This window comes from Scomber scombrus, chromosome 1 (genome assembly GCF_963691925.1).
Source record: "Scomber scombrus chromosome 1, fScoSco1.1, whole genome shotgun sequence".
Taxonomy (NCBI): Eukaryota; Metazoa; Chordata; class Actinopteri; order Scombriformes; family Scombridae; genus Scomber; species Scomber scombrus.
The window spans coordinates 34,518,842-34,535,066 of NC_084970.1; the positions used below are offsets into that span (position 1 = coordinate 34,518,842).

Consider the following 16,225-nt stretch of genomic DNA (forward strand, 5'->3'; position numbering starts at 1 on the left):
CCATCTTTCCTTCCTTCCTCCCTCCTTTCCTTCCTTCTTCCTTCCTTTCTTCCATCTTTCCTTCCTTCCATCCTTCCTCCTTTCCTTTCATTTCCTTCCTTCCTTCCTTCCTTCCTTCCTTCCTTCCTTCCTTCCTTCCTTCCTTCCTTCCTTCCCTCCCTCCTTCCATCTTTCCCTCCTTCCTTCCTGTCCTTCCTTCCTTCTTTCCTTCCCTTCCTTCCATCCTTCCATCTTTCACATTAAACAACAGCTTTTAAGTGCAAACTTATTAATTGGACAGTTTAAACTTGAGCTGTAAAGAAACCTTTCTCAAGTCTCAAAAGTGCAATTTTGAAATTAGAAAGTAATTGCAAGTGAAAGTGAACTTGAACTACAACTTCCCATCACTGCAAATTGCATTAAGGCATTGTTTATTAAAGTAACCCCTGGCGTTGTATATCTGTTTGTTTCCCTATTTTCGTATTACTACTGCTGTTTCAAAACATATTGTTTCTGTAAATGATGCCAACCAATAAAGCTTTATAAAAAATAAAATAAAAAAATTCATGGGGAAAAATCGATCTCATGCCCTATGAATCAATAATGCAAAATTTAAATAGATTTTTTTTACCCAGCCCTATGTTTAACTGTATTATTTTAATCTGCAGATAAGGAGGTGGAACACACAAAAGAGCCAGAGATGGTTGGTACCAACACAGCGATCACTCAAGAAAGGGAAGAGGAGACGGATGACCAACAGGAGGAGGAGGAGGAAGAGGAGGAGGAGGAAGAGCACAGAGACTCCCACAGAGTCATGAAGAAGAGTCATGACTCAGCCCCTCTCAGGAGGAGCAGGAGAGCCGAGAAAATCCCGTCTGAGCCGAAACCGGACGGCGGAAGTGACGCTCACACAGACAGAGCGGCTGATAACCACACACACACACACTCAGGCCTGTCTGCACCTCCTCCTGCACCTCCTCCTGTCCGCTGCAGCTCCCGCCTGGCTGCTAAACCACGACGGGTTCACTGTCTGAGCAGTCGAGCCAAGCAGCCTCCCGTCGAACCCGAACCCGAACCCGATCCCGATCCCGACCCCCAACCGCCCAGACACACAGACACAAAGAGAAGGAGCCCCGCCGATGCTGCAGAGTCACCCGCAGAAAAGGTGGTTTCCATAGAGACGCTACACCCCGATACTGAGACTGAGATCGGGGTGGGGGTGGGGGTGGCGGGGGGGATGCTGACGTGGCACCCGGAGGTCAGAGAGCGGCGGTACAGATGTTCCAGCTGCGGGAAGAAGTTCTTCCAGATCGGACACTTAAAGAAACATCAGTTCAGTCACAGCGAAGAGAAACCGTTCAGCTGCAGAGAATGTGGGAAGAATTACACGTCTGCTGAGAGCTTCAGAGCACACGAGGTCAGACGCTCATTACTAAATAACTAACTTCTTTCTTTCTTTCTTTCTTTCTTTCTTTCTTTCTTTCTTTCTTTCTTTCTGTCTTTGTTTAATTTTTTTCTTTTTTCTTTTTTTTCTTTCTTTTTTTCTTTCTTTCTTTCTGTCTTTCTTTCTTTATTTATTTGTTTCTTTCTGTCTTTCTTTCCGTCTTTCTTTTTTTTTCTTTCTTTCTTTTTTCTTTATTTGTTTCTTTCTTTGTTTCTTTGTTTTTCTTTCTTTTTTTCTTTTTTTCGGGTTGTTTCTTTCTTTCTGCCTTACTTTTTTTCATTTCTTTTTCTCTATCTTTATTTGTTTGTTTTTCTTTTAATGAATTTTGGCCTCCTTTAAAAAGTTATTTTCTTTCTTTTTGCTTTTTCTTTCTTTCTTAGATGACTTTAATTTTGTTTTAATACATTTTTTCTTTTTTCTTTCCTTAAATCTCTTTTAACCTCCTTTCTTTTTTCTTTCTTTCTTTCTTTTTCTTTCTCTGTTTTAATTACTTTAAACCTCCTATCTTTTTATTTTCTTTTTATTCTTTCTTCATGTCTTTTTCTCTCTTCCTTTTTATTTCTCTTTGTAGTTTCCTTTTCTTTATTTTAATGACTTTGAACTTTAGTTATTTTATGTATTAATAAAAAGTTCTTTCTAACTATCTTAATGTATTTTTCAACTTCAATAAGGATCCTTAGATTTGGTTATGTATTAGTTGCATATAGATTTGTACTGAACATTAATTAAATAACAACAGTAACAACATATGAAACAGATTTTAAAACATCACAGCAAACTGCATTTGTATAAATGTTGCTGAGCTAAAAAAAGTTTATTTAAGTTATATTTATCTTGTATTATTTATTTATTTATGTTCAGCAATGGTGCAAAATAGCAGCTCTGAATATTTACCAGTGATGTTTTAGCTGAAACATTTTCTCCAATCAGAGTATATCAATAAAATATACTAATAATAATCATGGTGATGTTTTCCAGCTGAGTCACCGCGGCGAGCGTCCGTACTCGTGTCCTCACTGTGAGAAGACCTACGGCCTGAAGCGGGACCTCAAGGAGCACATGGTCCTGCACACCGGAGAGAAACCGTACGTCTGCGAGCACTGCGGGAAAGGATTCGCACGCCGGCCGTCCCTCCGAATCCACCGCCTCCTTCACTGCAGCAGACTCATTTACTCACAGTCTCCAAAGGTAAGGGAGGTGTTTGTTTAATCCTTTGCTCATTTTCATGAAGTCATACATGCTTCTATCTACTATTGGCTCGACTGCTGCAACCAGGCGGGAAGTAACTTAAAACTGCATTCTATCAAAAGGCCACCAGGGGGCGACCGTTTTGGTGTCAAAAGGACTTCCGTCTCTATACAAGTCAATGGAGAATTTACCAACTTCTCACTTGATTTCTAACCTCAGTAAACGTTTTCAAAATGTGTTTATGGTCTCAATCACTAGTTTAAAGCCTTCTTCAATGCAGTATGATGTTCATTTGGGACATTTTGGCCTCCCTGATTTTATATGTGACGATAAAGCAGGGTATACATTAGGGCGTGGCTACGTGGTGATTGACAGGTTGATTGGTTCACAGGTTCAGGAGGGCGCCTCATGCCCCTCCTGATGCCCATATAAGTAGAATCCATGTTTTTATTTCTCCCAGCATGCACCGGAAATTTTCAAGATGGCGCTGCTCAGATCTGAAACTATTCGCTTCCGAGCAGCAATCCACAAACCAATGGGTGACGTCACGGATGTTACGTCCATTTCTTATATACAGTCTATGGCTGCAACACACTTTATTCAGGAATCAGCCGGAGCTCCCTTCACCGTCTCCAGCTGCTCGTCTCATTACAGGACCCAGAACAGTATGAGCCTATAATTGTGCTAACCTCTGTGCTCACCTCTCTACACTGGCTCCCAGTCAGCTTTCACATTGATTTTAAAATGTTATTACTCACTTCAAAGGCTTTACACGGCCTTGCTCTGAGTTTTCTGCAGACGGAGCGCTGCTGGTCACTCTCAGGTCACAGTTTGTAACGAAGGGTGATCGGGCCTTGGCTGTTAGAGCTGAACCAACTGCCCTCTGATATCAGACTCATTAAACCTTTAGTTTCTTTTAAAACTCTTCTTAAAACTTTTTTCTTTGTGAAAGATGCTTTTTACACCTTTTTTAGAAATAAATGTATGACCTATTTAATGTGTTTAGAAGAAAATGTCTGAATTCACTTTACACAGTCTTTAAAGTACATTTAGAACTACTAAAAAATGTGTGATTAATTTGCGATTAATCGCAATTAAACATTTTAATCGATTGACAGCCCTAATAGGTATATAACTCGCATTAAGAAAAAGGATTGAATATACAGAAAATGCTGCCAACATAACATTGAACATAATATAGGCACATATTGTTTTAAGTCCCTTCATAAAACATATTTTCATCTGAGAGCCTTTCCTGAGTTTTAATTTTCCTTTAATTGCTTTTATCTCCTTTAAATATGATTTGTCTATTATTGTCTTTTTTTTTAACTCATCAAATTGTTTTAATTTGTTTTCTTTTAAAATGTAATTATTTTATGATTTGTATGTATTTTGCTGCCTTGTGAAGTAACTTGGATTTTAAAAAAAGTTCTCTAATAATAACAGTTATAATATTAATGCATCATCATTATTATCATTATTATTTTATACATTATGTGCTTTTACTTCTGTGCCTCTGTCTTTACCTCTGTGCTCCTCATCTCCATATTTCTATCCGCCTTGTTTGGTTTTATTTCTTCTATGAATCACTTTGTAACACTGTTAAGAAAAGTGCTAAATAAATAAAGAGGAAGTTAAATTGATATACGGAGAAAAGTAAAGATGCAAACAACTCCAACTCTTAAAGAAAGTATGGGGTTCATTGTTGCAGCCAGCAGAGAGAGATTGACCTGTGAGTGTTGAATGTTTTGTTTGTTTGTTTGGAGGCTAAAATTGATTAAACTTTCTCTCACAATGTGCAATATTTCTCCTTCCAATCACCCAAGTTGGATTATTTTTTAAATTGCAGCCCCTGCTTCACCTTCACCTTCCCCTCAGCTACTGCAGCCTTTTAAACAAGGTCTCTAAAAAGGTTGCACTCAGCCACAATCATGTAACATCTCTTTAAATTTGCATGGCAGGTCCGGTTTAGTCCTCCTCGAACAGCTGTTTCAACTTTTAGTATTTAAAAAAAGCCTGAGACCGCATATAATTTTGTGTTTTTCTCTCTCTCTCTATCCCTCTCTCTCTCTCTCTCTCTCTCTCTTTCTCACTCTCTATCTCTCTCTCTCTCTCTTTCTCTCTCTCTCTCTCTCTCTCTCTCTCTCAGCTGCAGTGCACAATCTGCCCCAAGCTGCTGGCTAACTCCGGCTCTCTGAGGAACCACATGAAGCTCCACACGGGGGAGAGACCTCACATCTGTCAGCACTGTGGGAAGTGCTTCAGTCAGAAAGGTAAACGTCAGAAGTCCGAGTCTGAGCACGTAGCCGCGGCCGCCTGTGCTCAAACCCTCAGTTTTGAAAGTGCTGCCAAAAGTTTTATCTGACAGCAAATCATGAGTAAAGTAATAAAGCAAAGCAGGATCTGTGTGATGTGACTATTAAAACTATTCAATGTTTTAATTTGACAGCATTTAAAGGACAAGTTAGGATATAAATGAAGTCAGGAAAGCTCTCCAAAGTACAGTATACTCATCTCTGTGTGTGCAAAGTTTTCCTTCTTTCCTTCCTCCATCCCCCTTTCTTCTTTCCTTCTGTCCTTCCTCCCTCCCTCCCTCCTTCTTTCCTTCTCTCCTTCCTCCCTCCCTCCTTCTCTCTATCTTTCCTTCCCCCTACCTTCCTCCCTTTCTTCTTTCCTCTGTCCTTCCCCCTTCCCTCCTTCCTTCCTTCCCTCCTTCCTTGCTCCCTCCTTTCCTTCCTTCTTCCTCCGTTCCTTCCTTCCTCCCTCCTTTCCTTCCTTCCTCCCTGCTTTCCTTCCTTCCTTCCTTTCCTCCTTCCTTGCTCCCTCCTTTCCTTCCTTCTTCCTCCCTTCCTTCCTTCCTTCCCTTCCTTCCCTTCCTTCCTCCCTGCTTTCTTACCTTCCTTCCTTTCCTCCTTCCTTGCTCCCTCCTTTCGTTCCTTCTTCCTCCCTTCCTTCCTTCCGCCTTTCCTTCCTTCTTTCCTTCCTTCCTCCCTCCCTTCCTTCCTTGTCTCGAGGACAACAGGAGGGTTAATATAAGATGGAAAATAAAAATAGCAATAATTTTAACATAGTAAAAATAGTACATAGTAAAAATAGCTAAAACACTGAAACACTAAAACTGATAGTTTGTAATCTTTTTCACCATGAAGAAGGAGAGTTCAACAGAAAAGTAATAATATATATAATATAAATAATATTAATGAAATATAGCAACTTTTTGAGCAGACTTTGCATTGAAATAGTTCCCAACACTGCTCAACACCAGGCAGCCTCCACCAGAAGACCTCAAGAGACGCCTTGTTTAAATGATTAATGTTGTTAGTTTGAAAGAGAAGCCACCAATACACTCCTAAATCCACTGGGGGGGGGGGGGGGGGGGGTCCTTTTTATTCAGTTACAGAAGTTAGTGCAAAGTTAGCAGTGCTGGTCATAAATATCCAATATGTTCAGTGTATAAACAACCTGCCCATGAAGCCACAATGTCAGAAACATCGTCAGAATAAGAGAATTGGAGATTTTTCTTATTTTTATTGAAGTGAGCAAGGACACATCATTCCTTCTAGAAATTAAATTACATAAATTTGATCTGCTTAAACTGCTTCGATGGATCAATCAGTCTTTATTTAAATAGCGTCAGATCACATCAAAAGTCATCTCAGGGCACTTTTCCCACAGAGCAGGTCTAGACTCTTTGATTTAATTTGTTTAATTTAAGAGACTAACAGAACCGGGCTTTAATGGAGCTTTTCCACTATAGAGTTCTAGCACTACTCGACTCGATTCTACTCAGTGTTTTTTGCGTTTCCATCAGAGATAGTACCTGGTACCTGCTCTGGTGAGGTTCCAAGCGAGCCGAGCCGATACTAAAATGTGACGTCAACAGACTGCCGGCCTCTGATTGGTCAGAGAGTCGTCACTGGAAGAGTTATGAGCCGTCCCACATAAGAATCAAACCCGGCATTTTTAACCTTTGTGTCGTCCTCCCGGGTCAAACTGACCCCGTCTGTTGTGACTGTTCCTTCTTTCTTCACTTCCTTCCTTCTTTCCGTCTGTCCTTCCTCCCTCCCTCCTTTTCTCTTTATTTCCTTACTCTCTCTTTCCTCCCTTCCTTCTTTCCTTTCTCCATCCCCCTTTCTTCCTTCCTTCTGTCTTTCCTTCCTCCCTCCCTCCTTCTTTCCTTCCTTCCTTCCGTTACTTCCTTCCTACCTTCCTTCTTTCCTTCATCATCCCCCTTTCTTCCTTCCTTCTGTCCTTCCTTCATCTCTCCCTCCTTATTTCCTTCCTTCCTTTACTTCCTTCCTACCTTCCTTCTTTCCTTCCTCCATCCCCTTTTCTTCCATCTTTCTGTCCTTCCTTCCTCCCTCCCTCCTTCTTTCCTTCCCTCCTTTCCTTCCTTCCTTCCTTTCCTTCCTCCCTTCCTTCCTTCTTTCCTCCCTCCCTCCTTCTCTCTTTCTTTCCTCCCCCTACCTTCCTCCCTTCCTTCTTTCCTCTGTCCCTCTTTCCTTCCTTCCTCCCTTCCTCTTTTCCTTTCTCCTTCCCTCCCTCCCTCCTACCTTCCTTCCATCCTTTCCTTCCTCCTTTCCTTCCTTCTTCCTCCCTTCCTTCCTATTTTCCTCCCTTCCTTCCTCCCTTCCTTCCTTCTTCCTCCCTTACTTCCTTGACTCGAGGACAACAGGAGGGTTAAATACCAACAACAGCGTTACAGCGATTCGTTTCTCTTCTCTTTCTTAGTGTGACACAGAAAGCCTCAAACAGCAGCAAGTATACCATGTCCTCCATTGTTTATGTGTTTGTGTCGCATATAAAAAAAGTTGAGTCGTGCTAGAACTGTATATTGGAAAATCACCATAAGTGGGCGACCATCTGCCTCGACCGGTTGGGGTTGAGAAAGAGAGAAAGAGAGAAAGAGAGAAAGAGAAAGGGAGTGAAGGAGAAGAGAGGCACAGTGACAGTCAATCAACCCTGATAATAACGGGACCACTAACTTCCAAACATTCACATTCAGTCAATCAATCAAAGGTTATTATAATATCCTCACGCACACAATTATATACACACACTTTACACTTTATGCACGCACACACACGAAATGACGGCACTAAATAAGACAAGAAACAGCAAAAAAGACAAATAAATAGCAGCTTTGGTGTTGTTACAATGTTAGACGGTAGCTTCATCGTGTCCTCTTGCCAATGACGTTCCAGAGTTACGTCTTCTGACCAAACACAGGGATGAATTTAACGATCCTCTCATCTGACCATCAGTGCAGGGGCGGAGCTAGCGGATGGCTTCTGAGGCTGCAGCCCTGAATTTTTTTTCTCAAAGGCTCCTGAATCTATTTGATTTATTTTTTTAAATTCTGGTTGAAGTCACTTTTTCTGAACAGTGACCTCAAACAGCTGCTCACTGTTTTTCGTGGTGCTTTGTTTTGAAATTACATTTTGATCTGATTGACCTGTTTTTGTTTAGATGCATTTCATTGGCGTCTGGGTCCAAGATGGAGGGTTTTTTCTACCTCGCAATATCCATTGATAATTTTTAAGCACAAATGAATAATTTAGTCAGTAACAGATGAATGTACAAATATTACTAACTACTTTACTTCATTGATTTTCCGGGATTTCCATGATTTTCTACATCCATTGAAATCATACTTCAAAAGTAAAATTACTGACTTTAAAAAAATAATCAAATAAATAGCTCTTCAATTACAGTAACGTGAGTACTCCACCTCTGCTTATTGTTATTCATTTATTTCAATGTCCATTCTTTCTCGTAGATTTCACCCACTGTCAAAGCATTCATTTAATATTTGGAAGACAGAGTGACACATCCTCCGCCTCCATCCACACATGTAAAGTGTCTCCAGCTGTTTTATCTTCCCGTCTAACCGTCTTTACGTCCGTCTTTCCATCTCTCAGGGAACCTCGAGAGCCATCTGAGGATCCACAACGGAGAGAAACCGTACCCCTGCTCCGAGTGCGACCAGCACTTCTCCCAGAAACAAGAGCTTCGCCGGCACATGCTCTCCCCCACGGGGGGCGGCTTCCTCTGTAGCTACTGTGGGAAATCTTTAAGGGATCCGCACACCCTGAAGTCTCACGAGAGGCTGCACACCGGAGAGAGACCCCATCGCTGCTTTATCTGTGGGAAAGGTTAGAGCATGATACTGAAATTTTAAAGTCAAATGAAAGTGTTGAGGGGAAAAAAAGAAATCAAAGGAGGAAACAGGCGGCGGGAGAAGTGTCTTAGTCTTAGGAAAAGATTTTTTTTAAGGACTTTTTCACAATTTTTCTCCGAATTTGGAAACATGTTCATTTTCTGACATCTTCAAATTCAAATATAGTGGATGTAAAGCCCCTGTAGTTTTCTGTAACATTGAATATAAATGAAGAAGTAAGAAACAGTGAAAGTCATCCTTGCATTTTATTTACAATAATAAGCCAATAAGTCCTGAACCAATAACGTAGTAACTTTTGGCCAATAACATAATAAGTTATTGTGTTATTGGCCTGGTAAAAAAAAAATGAGAGAGAGAGAGATAGAGAGAGAGAGAGAGAGAGAGAGAAAATGCATTTTCACAGTTAAATCCAATAAATTAACCTTAAATAAAGGATATTAGCAAATATTTTAACTATATTTTACTGTATTTTTCTTTTCTTTGATACTACTTTTTTTTGGTATTTTGTCCGAGAATTAAACGAGCTGTTCAGGGTGAAAAATACATCTTTATAAATGCAGTAAAACAGTGGAAAAAGTGAAAAAAACAAAAAAAAGCCATCGGAGCATGAAGCACACGCCGGCCAATTCCCCTCCAACCAACCTCGTTTATCTCACTCAGTGGGCCGCAGATGTTCTGTCCTGCATACTTGATTGGAAAAGCGCACGACTGCTGATTACAAGGTCGTCCGCATGTACTTTTTATGCAGCGTTAGACAGCAAAAAAGAGTGCGGAGTTCAAGTTCAGTGCTTTCAATTATTGAAGATCTCGACAGTGACAAGCGGTGTTTTAAGCCTTCATGACTGGCTCGCACTGCACAGATGGTGTGTGTTTTCATTCTGTATTTGGTTATTTTGGGACTTGAATGACTCACAGTTGTAGTTGCAGTTTTTCTTTCATATATATATAATTATACATAAAGCACAGTGAATATACTGAGGCCGTTTTAAAGTGCTTTACATGCAATTTCACTTAAAAATTACCTTCTTCCAATATTTTATATTTTTTTCTTGCAGTCAGAAAAATCCCATTAGAATACCAAAACTAAGCAATTGATCTACTAAGTGTGTGTGTGTGTGTGTGTGTGTGTGTGTGTGTGTGTGTGTGTGTGTGTGTATCAAAGTCAGATATATTTTATTCCTCTATGCTGCAGAGCTCAGCTGTCGTCCAAAAACTATTAAAGTCAATGAGGCACACCTTTATTACCATGAACACAAAACACACATACACTGTAGTTTATTTACACTTAACCACACACACACACACACACACACACACACACACACACACACACACACACACACACACACACACACACACACACCATGTTTCCATCACTTCAGGGGACATTACATTGACTTACATTCATTTACTGGACACTTATCCTAACCGTAACCATAACCACTACATGCCTAATCTTAACCCTTATCCTAAACTTAACATAACCCTAAACTTATATTAACTTTAAATCAAGTCTTCACCCTAAAATAAATCATTTACCTTAAGGGGACTTGCTTTTTGTCCCCATAAGACAGGCGAGTCCCCATAACATAACTGTGTGAACAGATTTAAGTCCCCACAACATTAGGAATACCTAGCACGCACACGCACACACAGAGACACACACTTCATCCTGCTGCCAGAAATACTCACTACAAATGTGGTTAAATTTGAATTGTATTTATTAAAATGTTTTAAAAAACCACCATTCAGAAAGTTAATTGAAATCATGAGACTATAATATAGCATGATTGTGAATGTTTCATCTCCATACACAAATATAAAACCTTAATAATTCACTTTTTCTGCTCTCTTAAAGCTTCAGAAAAGGTTATTTGCTCATTAATTAATGACTGATGAGGTATTTTATGAATGAAAATTACATTTGTGTCTTAGAGAATATTAATTATAAGTGGATAATGTGAAGGGTCGGAATATAAACAGTATGTAAAGGTTAAAGATTTGTCTTCTGTAGGAATAAATTAACAACAACAACAACAACAACAACATTGCTACCCAGCCAACTCTAGAAATAGGACAAGTGGAATAATTTCTCTCTCTTTTAACTTAGTTTGTTTTTTTACTCTTTTGTTGGCTTTGGTCCTTTATATTATGGGATTTGCAAAAAAACGTAAAAAAAAAACGCTTTACTTTCCTGATCTCCATGGTTACCAGATGAAATGTAATATTTAGAACAATTGTATTCCATTACCTTTATTTAATATAAAAGTTATAATGTAAGATCATGCCAAACTAGTTGATATGGTGTTTTATTGAGAATTTACTGTTTTTAACCAAGTTGAATTATTTGGTACAAAGTTTTTATGGTTACACCACTTAGACATTTTTGCCATAATCCTCTAATATATTCTCTCAAAATGGATTAAAAGCAGAAATGTTATGCTGGGTCCACAAAAAAAGAATGTGTGCAAGTTATTCATACGTTTATTTTCACATTTTAACCCCTTTAAATTTGACTAAACCACAAAAAAACTTCTCTAAATCTTATTTATTTTCTTTTTTTTTAGGCTACACTGTGGCCACGAAGCTGAGGAGACACATAAAGTCTTCTCACCTGATGGAGAAGCCACACAGCTGCCACTGCGGCGCCTCCTACACTCTGAGACAAAGTCTGCTGAGGCACCAGGCTCAGCACAGGACGGGGGAAGACGCTCAGAAAGAGGCGGAGGCGGAGGGAGGACACGGCGAGGAGACGAAAGAGGCCGTGCAAGAGTTGGCGGCTCTGAGCTCCTGTCACCCGAAACCAGTCAGAGGCCGTCCCAAGAAAACTTCGCTCTCCCAAAGCGCGGGAGAGAAGGAAGCGGGTGAAATGAAACGGAGAAGAAGACGAGGAAAAGGGGATGAAAAGGAGACGGTGAGGACGGCAGCGAGAGGAGGAGGAAGAGGAGACGGCGAGGCTGCAGGTGACATACAGCACACCGTCGTCTACGTCCGCACAGACAGTCTACCTGCGTCTAACTCCGGCCCTCTGCTCCTCACCTCGGGGAGCTCGCTGCCTGCGGGTGCCGGGCAGGAGCTGGTGGAGGTGGTGATATCGGAGGGAGCGGAGCAGTGCATCGTGGTCCACGGGCAGCAGGCTGTAGGAGAGCTGCTGATCTTACAGGAGGAAGGGAACGGACTCTGCTCTGTGGCTCAGACTGTCGAGATAAACACGGTGTAGCTTCAAAATCTCAGTTAGTTGAACTGTCTCTGGTGCTTCTTTAGAAATCTGATCATGTAACATCCAGCCAGCATCGACCCATAATGTTCAACACATCCCAGTTAACTTTATAATGAAGTGCTTTTTTGTTTTGTTTTGTTTTTTGGTTAAAATCAACTTTCCCTCAACCTACCTCGTCTGAATTTTCCTTCACTTATTATTTGTGTATATCCCAGATAGGGCTGGGCGATATGGGCAGAATCAAATATCATGATATTTTTTACTAAATACCTCGATATCGATATTGTACGGATGACTATTGGTGCTTTCCATAGACTGTATATAAGAAATGGACGTAACATCCGTGACGTCATCCATTGGTTTGTGGACTGCTGCTTGGAAGCGAATAGTTTCGGATCTGGGCAGCGCCATCTTGAAAATTTCCGGTGAATGCCGGGAAAAATAAAAACACGGATTCTACTTATATGGGCATCAGGAGGAGCATGAGTCGCCCTCCTGAACCTGTGAACCAATCAACCTGTCAATCACGACGTAGCCACGCCCTAATGCATACCCTGCTTTATCGTCAAATATAAAATCAGGGAGGCCAAAATGTCCCAAATGAACATCATACTGCATTGAAGAAGGCTTTAAACTAGCGATTGAGACCATAAACACATTTTGAAAACGTTTACTGAGGTTAGAAATCAAGTGAGAAGTTGGTGAATTCTCCATTGACTTGTACAGAGACGGAAGTCCTTTTGACACCAAAACGGTCGCCCCCTGGTGGCCTTTTGATAGAATGCAGTTTTAAGTTACTTCCGCGTTGGCCTCATTTCAGAGGACCGGAACTCCCCGCCTTGTGCTTTCACAAAATATTTAGACGATGAGATTTTTTATATAAGGGTCTGATTTACTAAAGGTTTGCGTGTGTAAAAAACGTGTGACATCACCTGCAAATAAATATGTGCAAGCTGATCTACTAACGCAGCACACTGAGGCTTGCGTCTTTCAACTGTCCATTTAGTAGTTTAACATAATGAATGTAATATGAAGCGTTTTAACCCCAGTTTGCAAAATACAGGGAGGAGAAAATACAAATATGTTATTTAGAACACGCATTGTGATTTACCAAACCTGAAGGTAATGTTGCTGACGGTAACTGTGTCTATAAATAATACCTTTGAAGGGCAGGTATTAACCGGCTGTTACTATGGAGACGAGGAGACGGAGGCACAATGACAGAATACACACAGGACGGATGTTTTCCACCTGTGTTAATATTTTTGGAGTGGAATATTTTTGGTTTTACTAACAGCATCGACTTTATCATTAATACTCTCCCATATGTCAGTTTTTCTGGTAATATTAGTTGTTGTTATAACTCAATATATTAGTTAACCTCTTCCACTAGAACCTGATCACATTTCATTTTGTGCTTGCAGCTTTCTGCTCGTCCAAACTCTCCATTAAGACACAAAACCCTCATTTAAATACTGCTGTCTGCACCTGTTTTCATTTACAGTTATTCTTAGTAGATCACCTGCAAAACGCACACTAACTAAACGTGCAATCTATTGCACTGTGCACGCAATTTAGTACCTTTATTTGGGATCTTAGAAAATCAGGCCCTAAGTGGATAAAGGCAGATAATAGAACAGTCTGTTAAGCTCAGAAAATTAAATTTTTACTTTAATGGAGCCTTTAAAATCTACTCTAATATCTATAAAATATCACAATTTTGATATAATATCAATCTGTTGCCCATCTCTAATCCCAGAATGCCTTTGAACAACCTCCACAGAACAGATGTGAACTGATTAGATGTAATAAGATGCTGATGATGCATTTCGGAGGTGAAGTCTTCACTCTTATATCCCAGCGTGTTTGTACATGCATTAAGCCTCCTGTTGTCCTCGAGTCAAGGAAGGAATGGAGGAAGAAGGAAGGAAATGGGGGAGGGAGGGAGGAAGGAAGAAGGAAAGAAAGGAGGGAGGAAGGACAGGAAGGAGGAAGGAAGGGAGGAGAGGAAAGAAGAAAGGGAGGAAGAAGGAAGGAAGGAAAGGAGGGAGGGAAGGAGAGAGGAAAGGAAAGGAAAGAAGGAAGGGAGGAAGGAAAGGAAAGAATGAAGGACGGAGGAAAGAAGGAAGGTAGGAGGGAGGGAGGGAGGAAGAAGGAAGGAAAGGAAGAAGAAAGGGAGGAAGAAGGAAGGGAGGGAGGAAAGATGAAAGGAGGAAGGACAGACGGAAGGAAGGAAGGGAGGGAAATAGGAAGGGAGAGGGAGGAAGGAAGGAAGGAAGGAAGGAAGGAAGGGAGGAAAGAAGGAACAGTCAAAACAGGCGGGGTCAATTTGACCCGGGAGGACGACACAAAGGTTAAATTCAGGTCAATCTTTCTCTTTTCACTGCCTGAAATTCCTCACTGATGTATTTAATGATGATGTATTTGTGATTGTTGAACATCAGAAGCACAGTTTGATGCCAAGCGGCTGATAAAAGCCCAAAGCTGACATTTGAGTGTTGATACTAAAGATTTTTTAAAAACAAACACTTTATCCATCAAGTTACTGGAAATATTTTGATGTGACATTTTAACCCTGAAGATAAAAAGAAACTATACATGCAATACAGATGTGTTGTTATCCAATATGTTTTTATGGTGGATTATTTTCATTTTATTACTTGTGTGAAAGGCTGGGTATAAAAATGTGATACTTTCGAGACGGCACAACAAGCAGGAGACAAGAAAATGACATCTTATTACCTTACAGAGATGCAACGGTGAGTGCATAAGCTGACAGTCTTTTATTTACACATCCAGCGAGGTTAGTACTGTCTAACTTTGTCTAACTTTGTCAGAACCTTTTTCTCTAAAATCAGCTGCTGGAAAGGAAGCTGATGAGAGTGCTGAGAGTTCAAATCAAAACAATGAAGATGCTAAAATGCAACATAGAGCTGAAGAGTAGGGTTAAGATGAGTGAGTGAGTGAGTGAGTGAGTGAGTGAGTGAGTGACCCCTTTCAAATACATCCATTCCTATATTAAAGGGGTTATTTTTATGCTCTTATGATGTCCGATGTCTAAATTAACCCTCCCGTTGTCCTCGGGTCAAGGAAGGAAGGGAGGGAGGAAGGAAGGAAGGATGGATGGAAGGGAGGAAGAAGGAAGGAAGGAAGGGAGGGAGGAAGGAAAGGAGGGAGGAAGGGAGGGAGGGAGAAAGGAAGGACGGAGGAAAGAAGGAATGAGGGAGAAAGGAAGGACGGAGGAAAGAAGGAGGGAGGGAGGGAGGAAAGAAGGAAGGACGGTAGGAGGGAGGGATGAAGGAAAAGAGGAAGGAAGGAAAGGAGGAAAGAAAGAGAGGGAGGAAGGACCGACAGAAGGAAGGAAGGAAAGGAGGGAAGGAGAAAGGAAAAGAGGAAGGGAGGAAAGAAGGACAGAGGAAAGAAGGAAGGAAGGTAGGAGGGAGGGAGAAAGGAAAAGAGAAAGGAAGGAAAGAAGGACAGAGGAAAGAAAGAGAGGGAGGAAAGGAAAGAAAGAAGGGAGGAAGGAAGGATGGAAAGGAAGTAAAGGAGGGAAGGTAGGAAGGAAGGACGGAGGAAAGAAGGAAGGAGGGAGGGAGAAAGGAATAGAGGAAGGGAGGAAGGAAAGAAAGAAAGTTGGAACAGTCAAAACAGACGGGGTCAATTTGACCCGGGAGGACGTCACGAAGGTTAAACATGCTCAAAGTTCCCGGGGGTTTTTACGTCTGAGCTGCTTTGACAAACACAGACGAGCTCTCGGCCCTCGGCTCGATTAATATGGCGAATTCCCAGCGGCCTTACAAGACTGTCAAGCCCTCCCGCCTGCCTTGAATCATATGGTTTGATCTCTGTGCCCAAGAACATCTGGACATGCAGACTGGAGGAGGAACCATTAACCTTCTGATTAGTGGACGACCCACTTTACATCTTGAGCCACAGCCGCCCCATTAAAGATTTACACCTAATTAAAGATTTACCAAATTCCCTCTATGACCAACCAGCGTCTCTTCATTCTAAAAAAAAATTTTAAGGTTAACTGAAACTATATATTATATATTATGTTATATTTTAAAATATGACATCAGACTTTGTGTGAAAGTGACTTTCAGGTATATTGGGAGTTCTGACCATGAATAAATAAATTCTCATCATGGGAGAAACTGCACCAACTGAGCCTCTCTTGGTCTGCCAGTTTAGAAATTGAATTCTGGCGAGT

General features: G+C 40.9%; 1 protein-coding gene across 1 annotated transcript; it reads left to right on the forward strand.

Annotated features, from left to right (window-relative positions):
• Nucleotides 1-698: 698 nt before the first annotated feature.
• Nucleotides 699-12,150, forward strand: LOC133980354 (zinc finger protein 408-like; the record flags this gene model as incomplete). Its single annotated transcript, XM_062419094.1, is given in 5 exon segments — nucleotides 699-1,396; nucleotides 2,402-2,611; nucleotides 4,761-4,884; nucleotides 8,533-8,766; nucleotides 11,360-12,150. Coding segments are annotated over 5 exon segments (1,919 nt in total), but the record flags the coding sequence as incomplete, so codon positions are not given.
• Nucleotides 12,151-16,225: the final 4,075 nt, after the last annotated feature.